The 10,963-nt window shown below is 45.2% G+C and overlaps 1 protein-coding gene across 1 annotated transcript; it reads left to right on the forward strand.

The window, feature by feature from the left end:
- Positions 1–3,265: 3,265 nt before the first annotated feature.
- On the forward strand, positions 3,266–6,257 carry LOC115122660 (phosphatidylinositol 3-kinase regulatory subunit alpha-like). The gene is made up of 3 exons (XM_029651894.2): positions 3,266–3,471; positions 3,856–4,967; positions 5,369–6,257. The coding sequence occupies exons 2-3, from the start codon at positions 4,616–4,618 to the stop codon at positions 5,668–5,670; spliced, it is 654 nt and encodes a 217-aa protein (XP_029507754.2). The 5' UTR covers positions 3,266–3,471; positions 3,856–4,615; the 3' UTR covers positions 5,671–6,257.
- The last annotated feature ends 4,706 nt before the right edge of the window (positions 6,258–10,963 follow it).

Here is a 10,963-nt window from a genome sequence, read left to right on the forward strand (position 1 = left end):
GCCCACCCACTGGGGAGTCAGGCCCACCCACTGGGGAGCCAGGCCCAACCACTGGGGAGCCAGGCCCACCCACTGGGGAGTCAGGCCCACCCACTGGGGAGCCAGGCCCAACCACTGGGGAGCCAGGCCCAACCACGGGGGAGTCAGGCCCACCCACTGGGGAGCCAGGCCCAACCACTGGGGAGTCAGGCCCACCCACTGGGGAGCCAGGCCCACCCACTGGGGAGCCAGGCCCAACCACTGGGGAGCCAGGCCCAACCACTGGGGAGCCAGGCCCACCCACTGGGGAGCCAGGCCCAACCACTGGGGAGTCAGGCCCACCCACTGGGGAGCCAGGCCCAACCACTGGGGAGCCAGGCCCAACCACTGGGGAGCCAGGCCCAACCACTGGGGAGTCAGGCCCAGGCAATCAGAATTCGTTTTTCACCACAAAAGAGCTTTATTACAGACAGAAAATACTCCTTAGTTTCATCAGCTTTCCGGGTGGCTGGTCTCAGATGTTCCCGCAGGTGAAGAAGCCGGATGTAGAGATCCTGGGCTGTCGTGGTTACACGTGGTCTACACGTGAGGCCAGTTGGACCTACTGCCAAATCGTCTAAAATGGCATTGGAGGCGATTTATGATAAAGAGTAACATTCAATTCTCTGGCAGGTCTGGTGGACATTCCTGCAGTCAACATGCCAATTGCACGCTCCCTCAAAATCTGTGGCATTGTGTTGTGTGACGACTGCACCTTTTCGAGTGGCCTTTTGTTGCCCCCAGGTGCACCTGTGTAATGATCATGCTGTTTAATCCCACCTGTCATGTGGATGGATTATTTTGGCAAAGGAGAAATGTTCCCAAACAGGAATGTAAGCAAATTTGTGCAAATTTGTGCACAGCATTTGAGAGAAATAAGCTTTTTGTGCGTATGGGAAATTTTGGACCAACACTTTACATGCTGCGTTCATATGTTGTTTCATGTATATAGCCTATATAAGGGAAGAGAATCTTAGGCCTAACCACAGAGAGAAGGAGATATGCCGGTGGCATGCCACAACACCGACATGCATTTCTTTATGTCAGATGGCTGCTATACGGATATAGACATACAAAAGGAGGATCGTATTTTGTATAAAGATAAGCATTATATTGCTAGATTATAGGAGTAACTCTGGTAGGCATGAAACAGACTTCATCACCTCAAGTTCAACTGTTGGTGTCAGTTGGAGCAGAGGGGGACACTGCCTTCATTTCATAGGCCTGCAGTAGCAAAAGCTTAATAATAGCCACACCATACCGAACCTTCACACACGTTAGTAACCTTTATTAGGGTAATATGAAAAGTAAGTCAAGCCATTGCTTATAGGGAAATATGGGCAGAGAAAAAACAAACTACAAAAACACCCATAAAATCACACAACCCTCCCTATTTTGGACCATCCCTCCCCCCAGTAAATTTCGATCTGTCACTCATTAGATATGAAAACAGGCAAATGCAAATCCAGTCAATTCAAATAGCCTATCAGTTTTAGGAATTTTATTTAATTGGAAATATAACTGTGACTGGCTTCGGTGCCCACATTCCGGCCAATGAGGTGTATTTAGAAAGTAAACATTCTAACAGTGTGATAAATACATTTCATATATGCTATTGGAAGAATAATCATCTGGTTGTGTTTAAGATAGTCTTAGGTAACATTAGAATTACAAAATAAAATGTATTTCAAAGAACACAATAGCGTTGTCATTAGTTTATGTAACTGTAGGCTGAACAAAAGAACCAATAAAACTCCACAATTCAAGTGTTAAAATCGATTAAATAACCACAAGCACAAAGATCATGCATTATTCATTTGTTAAGGAATTCATTTAAGTAAATGTATTTAAAAAGAACAGAATGGCATATTTTGATTTTAAAATATTATTGTGCTATGAGTGATGCATCGCACATGGGGAGCAAATGTCCTAGCAGTAATTCTGCCCCAAAAAAGTGAGATTTTGGAGCTCAAGGGGTCATTTGTATGGGTTGTAGAGTTGTAGGAAATTATATGTGATTAGGAAAATGTATAATATGCTCTTTCTGATACTATATCGACATCAAAACGTCGTACCTGCTTGTGAGTCGGTGCGCTGTTCAAGCTGCGCTGTTCATCAGATTCTTCATATACCATTTAACAACGTATAATATTCTCACTAATTAAACTATTATCAATTTAATATTGTATTTAGGCTAACTCTATTACTATTTGTGTGAAATGAGTTTCGATATAGTGTAACAATGATCGTGTGTTACACTTATTTAGGAAAAGTCAAGGACGGGGGACATAACTTTAAAAATGTCAGTTATTCAAAACGTTTATTCATTTTGAGTTAATATGATGTGCAAGAAAGGCATTTCAGTGTACCTACGCAGATTACATTAAAACTTGAAATTTAAATGGTTACATTTGTGGCAGCCTAGCCTACCATCTCTTGGTCACTGAGCCAGTGAGAGGTTACCAAGCCTATTGTGAATATTACTGTTCTAAATGGGCATTATGTTCTAGTCTCATAGTCTTATTAATTACAGGCCTATAGTTTATTATGTGTACATCTATTTGTGTCGCATGTCAAATGCAAGAGTCATGGGTTTACTTGGGCCTGCAAGACAATTTGGTATGTAATGACAAATCACATATTAGATGGTGTGTTGTGTGCAATCAATTACAGTAGGGTATAGGGTAGGCTACGATTTTATAATGATTTGAGTGCCCAAATTGTGGCCCAACTTCATTTTTGCTGGCGCTGCCATCAACAGATTTCTGCCTGTGACAGTGGCCTAAATTACAGCGAGACTGAAAATGTGCACACATGACGTAGCAGATTGCCCCTGGCAGTGGAACGGTTTGTAACGGTCCAGTTGTGATTAAATTAGGATAGCAGCACTGCTGCCATACCGTCCGAAATATCAGCCGTTCTTTCCCCTCTAAAAGCAATCCATGTGAGGTTGATAGTTTTTACCAGAGACGCGCAAAATTCAGTTCAGATGAGCGGGCTACATAGGCTAATTTATCATCATTCTGACGCAGCTCCAACTATCCTAGCCTACATGACCGCCCGTCGCGATTTGGACCCTGTGTTCATTCCGCACATGTGAGTAAACTACGACAGGCCTAATGCTAAATGTGGTAAAACATAACAATTAGGGTTTCATCGGTAAGCAGTATTAACCTCAGTTGAAGTGTTGCCTACTGCAGTAGTGTGTATTCTCTACTAGAATAATTCGCAGACGCCGGGGGTGTGGTCTCTGACATCACTACGCGCTGTACTCGAGTATTGGGAGCAGGTCTGGCTCGAGGTGTGGAGCAGCCACGCATTTTTATACCGGGCTATATGGACGTCTGCTTTTATATTCGTCTGTCTTTTATACCGTATGCATTTTAACAAGCAAGTCGCATAAATTGGATAACGGTGCACGGATAGAAGGCAAGAGCTCTACGGCACTGAAAGGTAAGTTTACGCCGCAATTTCACAAAATAGGCTACCACTCGAGTTTTTGCTTGTTGCTCTAAAGTTCCTATTCGCCCAGTCACATTTTATATGTGACACGTTTGATTCCATGCCTTCATTTTATAGTGTGGCTATCATATAATATGTAGTGGCCTAATGTATAATATTAGCCACACACAATGTAATATGTCTATTGAAATAATGGTAGATTTTTCTCATGTCTGTAAATTCTGTATCGCGTTACTATAAATGATCCTTATATTGCTTCCTGTCAATAGTGATGCAAATAATAACATATAATGATAATAATATGGCATGTTATATCATTATATCAACACATTTAATGTCCTAATAAGGAGGCTATAACCATGTAACTTGGTGAAGTTTCCAGGTAGGTCTGGCTGGCTGCAGTGGGACCTGTGTTTAAGGCATTCTGCTGGAGTAGAGAGAGCGAGTGCAGGACTGGATGCCCTTCCTGTCTGCTCTGCAGTGGATGAATATTATCCAGGTGTGGGAGGGAGCTAGGGTGGCCTGTCCTGAGTTCACTGTGCTGCAACACCTGACTGACAGAACAGAGGGGACACTGGGTAGGAGGATCCCACATCTATCTGTGGAACACTGCCAACTCTGCAGAACCTCAGAATCTCGGAGTCTAGGGACACACCCCATCAACCCCATCAAGGGCTCTAGGTCACCCTGTCTTGAAACAGTGCTACTCAGTGCTACCCTCCTCTGCCCCCCCCCCAGTCTGTCTCTGTCTCTCCTCCATGTCCACCTCAGACCTCCTCAGGCCCTGGACACACCAGACGGGAGAGTTGAGACTGACTGACTGATAGACAGACAGAGGGGTGGAGCATCAGAAGTGTACCTAACCGAGGACGACGAACAGACCCACTGTCTGGTTTCTCCTCCTCGGTGAATGGTGCAGTTTCTCACCATGACTTGGATGGGATCACCCCAATGCTGATTCTTTACTATTCTCTTCAACTCAAGGGCTCCTAGACTTTTGGGTGAACACTAAAGTACTAGTCCTCGCTAAGGCATTGGATTTAAGTTTGCAAAGTAAAACAGAGGACTTGAATCAGTGACGCAGCAGACCTCAGTTGAAGCCTGAGGGACTATCGATGAGCCTGTGACTGTCGCCATGACAGCCAATGACAGCAGCTTCCAGTACCTCGCACTCTTCGAGTACAAACGGGAGCATGGTGATGACATCAGCCTCCAGCCAGGGGACATCCTGACGGTCCTGAAGGCCTCTCTGAAGGACTACCAGGAAGGGGATGAACACCACAGCCCCAAGGGATGGCTGCACGGCACCAACGAGCGGACCAAAGAGAAGGGCGACTTCCCCGGGACGTTTGTGGAGTACACTGGGGTGTTGAGGCAGGGGCTGCACGCCGCCAAGCCCTGGCCCAGACCCGTTCCCCCAACGCCTGGGGGAACACAGAGCAGCGTGGGGCCCGGACCCCAGCCTACAGGGGCCGCTGCAGCAGGAGGTAAGTGTTGGAACTGAGGATGGGGGCATGCCAAGAGTACTCCATTCTGAAACATGGAGACTGGCCATCTGTTAAATGTTAGAGCTATCTGTTATGACCTGTTAACTGCAATGTAATGGTGCTTGGCTTTACGGTTTGGTCTGGTAATCTATACTGAACAAAAATATTAACGCAACATGCAGTAATTTCTATGATTTTACTGAGTTAGAGTTCATTTGAGGAAATCAGTCAATTGAAATAAATTCATTAGGCCCTAATCTATGGATTTCACATGACTGTGAATACAGATTTGCATCTGTTGGTCAAAGATACTTAAAAAAATGAGCCCCAGGATCTAGTCACGGTATTTCTGTGCTTTCAAATTGCCATCGATAAAATGCAATTGTGTTCCTTTTCCATAGCTTTTGCCTGCCCATACCATAACCACACTCTTCACAACGTTGACATCAGTAAACCGCTTGCCCACACGACGCCATACACATGGTCTGCGGTTGTGAGGTCAGTTGGACATATTGCCAAATTCTCTAAAATGACGTTGGAGACGGCTTATGGTAGAGAAATGAACATTCTCTGGCAACAGCTCTGGTGGACATTCCTGCAGTCAGCATGCCAATTGCACGCTCCCTCCAAACTTGATACATCTGTGGCATTGTGTTGTGTGACAAAAATGCACATTTTAGAGTGGCCTTTTTATTGTCCCTAGCACAAGGTGCACCTGTGTAATTATCATGCTGTTTAATCATCTTCTTGATATGCCACTGTCAGGAGGATAGATTATCTTGGTAAATGAGAAATGCTCACTAACAGGGATGTGAACAAATTTGTGCACACAATTTGAGAGAAATACATTTACATTTACATTTAAGTCATTTAGCAAATAAACGGTTTGGCATATGGAACATTTTTGTGATCTTTTATTTCAGCTCATGAAACATGGGAACAACACTTTACATGTTGCGTTTATATTTTTGTTCAGTGTATACCACTGAGTTTTGTTGTAATTCTGGACTAGAGGCAAACAGTATCACTGACTGAATGGCAGTCTGTTATGTTGTGAGTCATCATGGACCAGAGTGTGAATTGGGTTGCCTGTCTGAAGCATGTGTTAAAGCTTTACTGCAGAACAAGATAAAAGAGTGTATTTCTGTACTTCCACCAGACCAGTCCTGAGAAGTGAACATGTTGTGACACAGCCACACCCGTCTGTGCTCCAGTAGGCTCCCATGTGCTCCAGATGCACAGCCAGCCTCAAAGATGCTAACCTGCGTTAGCGCTGTTGTCTTGCACTGAGTGTTCCTGTCACTGAATTAGGTCCTAACCAAACCTCGGTGTTAGTTCTGCTAAAATGAAGATGCACTAGCATTTGTGTTTGCGAAGACGATGTGTATGTGTCTTTGAAAAGAGCTAGGTCTACGTGTGTGTGTGTGTGTGTGTGTGTGTGTGTGTGAGTCTGAGAGTGTCATGACTTGCAGGCAGCTGGATTTGTTTTGATGTTTTATTCAGCATCCAGATGAACAAACGCAGCACTCCTCACAAAGAGGACAAGCTCTGGTATAAGCCTGTATCCAGACTTGCTTGTGAGCAGGCTAAAGTAACACTTAAATAGCTATCCTCTATTTGGCAGGCTTTGATTAGTGTTTTTACAGGGCTGGGTGAGCTCTGTTTTAGCTCTGTGTGTCTGCCCTGGGGTTAGGGCTGCTGTACAGTGACGTACCGGACACCTCCGCAAGGCAGGAGTTTTGAAGCAAATTTCCGACTATTCTACACATTTCTGGTTGGAGGGCTCTGAGGCCCAACCCTCAGAACATTTCATAAGCCATGGCAAAAATGTTTAGAAGTGCAGGATATTAGCTTTAAAACCACAACATTTTCTCTCTGCCCAATGGAAAATGTGTAGAATTTCAGGAAGTTAGCTGTTTTCCCCCCCAAAAAAGTTGCATAGTGTTGCCGTTGTTTATCTGCTAAATGGGCCAGGCAGATTATTCCAGGACTGTTCTGCTTAATTGTCTGCCATGCTTGTCTCTTTTATGGAAATAGGTTAGGCCTGTTTTCTGTTATTTATATATATTTCACTTTCTCTCTCTCTCCGAGTCTCTGTTTATCTCAGTCTCTCTCTCTCTCTCTCTCTCTCTCTCCGAGTCTCTGTTTATCTCAGTCTCTCTCTCTCTCTCTCCGAGTCTCTGTTTATCTCAGTCTCTCTCTCTCTCTCTCCGAGTCTCTGTTTATCTCAGTCTCTCTCTCTCTCTCTCTCCGAGTCTCTGTTTATCTCAGTCTCTCTCTCTCTCTCTCCGAGTCTCTGTTTATCTCAGTCTCTCTCTCTCTGAGTCTCTGTTTATCTCAGTCTCTCTCTCTCTCTCTCTCTCTCCGAGTCTCTGTTTATCTCAGTCTCTCTCTCTCTCTCTCTCTCTCTCTCTCTCTCTCCGAGTCTCTGTTTATCTCAGTCTCTCTCTCTCTCTCTCCGAGTCTCTGTTTATCTCAGCCTCTCTCTCTCTCTCCGAGTCTGTTTATCTCAGTCTCTCTCTCTCTCTCTCTCTCTCCGAGTCTCTGTTTATCTCAGTCTCTCTCTCTCTCTCTCCGAGTCTGTGTTTATCTCAGCCTCTCTCTCTCTCTCTCTCTCTCTCTCTCCGAGTCTCTGTTTATCTCAGTCTCTCTCTCTCTCTCTCTCTCTCCGAGTCTGTTTATCTCAGTCTCTCTCTCTCTCTCTCCGAGTCTCTGTTTATCTCAGTCTCTCTCTCTCTCTCTCCGAGTCTCTGTTTATCTCAGCCTCTCTCTCTCTCTCCGAGTCTGTTTATCTCAGTCTCTCTCTCTCTCTCTCCGAGTCTCTGTTTATCTCAGTCTCTCTCTCTCTCTCTCCGAGTCTCTGTTTATCTCAGCCTCTCTCTCTCTCTCTCTCTCTCCGAGTCTCTGTTTATCTCAGTCTCTCTCTCTCTCTCTCTCTCTCTCTCTCTCTCTCTCTCTCTCTCTCTCTCTCTCTCTCTCTCCGAGTCTCTGTTTATCTCAGTCTCTCTGTATCACTCGCTCTCTCGTTGCTTTGTAAACGGTCTACTGGATAGCCATTGTTATGTTATGAGACTCCTAGCCAGCCAGTCAGACTAAGCTAAACTAGGCCATCAGTCCTCAGTCCCTCCAGCCGTTCTTCCTCCCAGGCACAAGACTGTATTTGACTTGAATAATTGATTGGCTGGCTGGTGCATTGGATCATGGGGCTGACACGCTACACTCCTCCAATCACATATCACCTCACTTCCAGCAGCAGCAGTAGAAACAACAAGCAGCAGCAGAGGAACATGGAGATCTTAGTTTGCAGAGGGAAGAGTAGTACACTTCTATCACTGCTGAAAAGCCTGGCAGATCTTAGGTGTACGGTACTACGGTATAGGACGGTACAGGTATTCCACACCATTCTCTCCTCTTCCTTCATCACCTCGGCTTGGCAGGCAGAGAAGCGGAGTAAGAATGGATTAAAGGTAGACTCAACGATATGACGTAGATCCGTGCTTGACTTGGGATGAAAGAAGTGCAGGAGCTGTCTTTTTCCAAGTCGTTCCATTAGACTGTGTTCACTCTGATTATTCACATTTAAGGGTACATACACATTTACCACTATTATTATAGCCTACATGAAAAACTTAAAAGTTAACATTATTGACACTGGATGGTTGCTTTGTCTAATCCGAAGTTTGCCTGTCATCTCCTGCCGTTGTGTGGTCAACCTGCCATCTGGAGATTTCCTGGGTGTGCAGGCTTGGCTTTTGATCGAACCCTGAAACTCCAAGCCTGCATATCAAGGTCATGTTGAGCAGATGATGTTCCGGCTACAACTTGGTTAGACCAGGGCTTGAACAAAAGCCTGCATACCCAGTAGCTATCCTGGAGTATGGTTGCCACCCTTGAGAAAAAATATTGGGTAACAAACCAAGTGCTTTTGTCTTTATAAAATTATTCCTTCATTCAATGAATCAGGGATCAAATTGATAAGGTAGGCTAACATCTAATATCGAAATCATGGGCATTAATATGGAGTTGGTCTTCCTCTTTGCTGCTGTAACAGCCTCCACTCTTCTGGGAAGGCTTTCCACTAGATGTTGGAACATTGTTGCGGGGACTTTCTTCCATTTAGCCGCAAGAGCATTTGTGAGGTCGGGCACTGATATTGGACGATTAGGCCTGGCGCGCAGTCGGCTTTCCAATTAATTCCAAACGTGGTGGTGAGCTTTGGCATTGTGCCTGCATTGCTTCCAGAGGCAGTTTGGAACTCGGTAGTGAGTGTTGCCACCGAGGACAGACGATTTTTACACGATGCGTGCTTCAGCTGTCCCGTTCTGTGAGCTTGTGTGGCCTACCACTTTGCAACTGAATCGTTGTTGCTCCTAAACGTTTCCACTTCACAATAGCAGCACTTATAGTTGACCGGAGCAGCTCTAGCAGGGCACCAGAGCTGTTGCCACAGAATTGAATGTTAATTGCTCTACCGTAAGCCACTTCCCACATTATTTTAGAGTATTTGGAAGTACGTCCAACCGGCCTGACAACCACAGACCACGTGTAACAATGACAACCCAGGACCTCCACATCCACAGACCACATGTAACCACGACAGCCCAGGACTTCCACATCCACAGACCACATGTAACCACGACAGCCCAGGACCTCCACATCCACAGACCACATGTAACCACGACAGCCCAGGACCTCCACATCCACAGACCAGGTGTAACCACGACAACCCAGGACCACCACATCCACAGACCAGGTGTAACCACGACAGCCCAGGACCTCCACATCCACAGACCAGGTGTAACCACGACAACCCAGGACCACCACATCCACAGACCAGGTGTAACCACGACAACCCAGGACCACCACATCCACAGACCAGGTGTAACCACGACAACCCAGGACCTCCACATCCAGCGTCTTCACCTGAGGGATCATCTGAGACCAGCCACCCTGACAGCTGATGAAACTGAGGATTATTTCTGTCTGTAATAAAGCCCTTTTGTGGGGAAAAACACATTCTGATTGGCTGGGCCTGGCTCTCCAGTGGGTGGGTCTATGCCCTCCCAGCCTGCCCAGTCACGTGATATCGATAGATTAGGGCGTAATTGATTTATTTCAATTGCAAAATGTATCATACAGGATGATTTCTGTATTTTGAAAGTTATATATCTTGACAACTTGAGTGCTGACAAGCAAAACATTTTGGGACTATGTCAACAATGGACTAATGAAACAAATACCAAAAGATAGTTTTTGGGTGGACCTTTCCTTTAACGTTGTAGCAATTACATTGCTGCTGTTTAATAGAGGGGAATCCCAGTTTTCCAACGGTGCAGATTTATTTAGCCTATCTACCTACAGTGACAGTGGAAAGGCGACAACGACGTGAATGCCTAGTTAGCTATAGTTAACTAGCGAGATAACTTGTAACAGTTATGTTTTAAATTGGCTATCTTGTTAGTCTGTTGTACTTCCATTATTTTATACCTGCAGCTGAAATGTCGCCCTCTCCTCAGGCAACGGCAAACTGGCACACACAGACATGCACTGAAGGTTAATTCCGTTAATGACGGATATGTCGATTTTTAAGTGATTGACAATATTTAAAAGTGTGTGTTCATGAATTACATTAACAACAATTATGAAACTAATTTCCATGACTTTTCATGACCTTACAAACCCTCATTTGACAACTTGGAACATGGCATCATGCGAATTTAGGTTGCAGCATTTTCAATCTGCACAATCTCGAACAGTCTACTGTGACGCACAGATTCACAGAGTAACAGAGTGAAGCGAACCCGTGCACATGCGCAGATACTGTGTGTGACTGTGAGAGCGAAGTCTTGCATCTCTCCCATCTCAATATCCGCGGTGCTGCTCATGGCAACGTCATTTCACCGAATCTGCCTTTAAATTCTAGAGTCCCAAGGGTGAGGCACATTATTTGATGGAATTATGGGGTCGCTCAAAGATGAACAAGATTAGGGTCTCTG

This window comes from Oncorhynchus nerka, linkage group LG24 (genome assembly GCF_034236695.1).
Source record: "Oncorhynchus nerka isolate Pitt River linkage group LG24, Oner_Uvic_2.0, whole genome shotgun sequence".
Lineage (NCBI taxonomy): Eukaryota > Metazoa > Chordata > Actinopteri > Salmoniformes > Salmonidae > Oncorhynchus > Oncorhynchus nerka.

Coding starts and splice junctions, on each gene's coding strand:
- LOC115122660 (XM_029651894.2), top strand. CDS start 4,616: ATGACAGCCAATGACAGCAGCTTCCAGTACCTCGCACTCTTCGAGTAC. Junction 4,968..5,368: donor AGGGGCCGCTGCAGCAGGAG/GTAAGTGTTGGA, acceptor CCTTTTCCATAG/CTTTTGCCTGCCCATACCAT.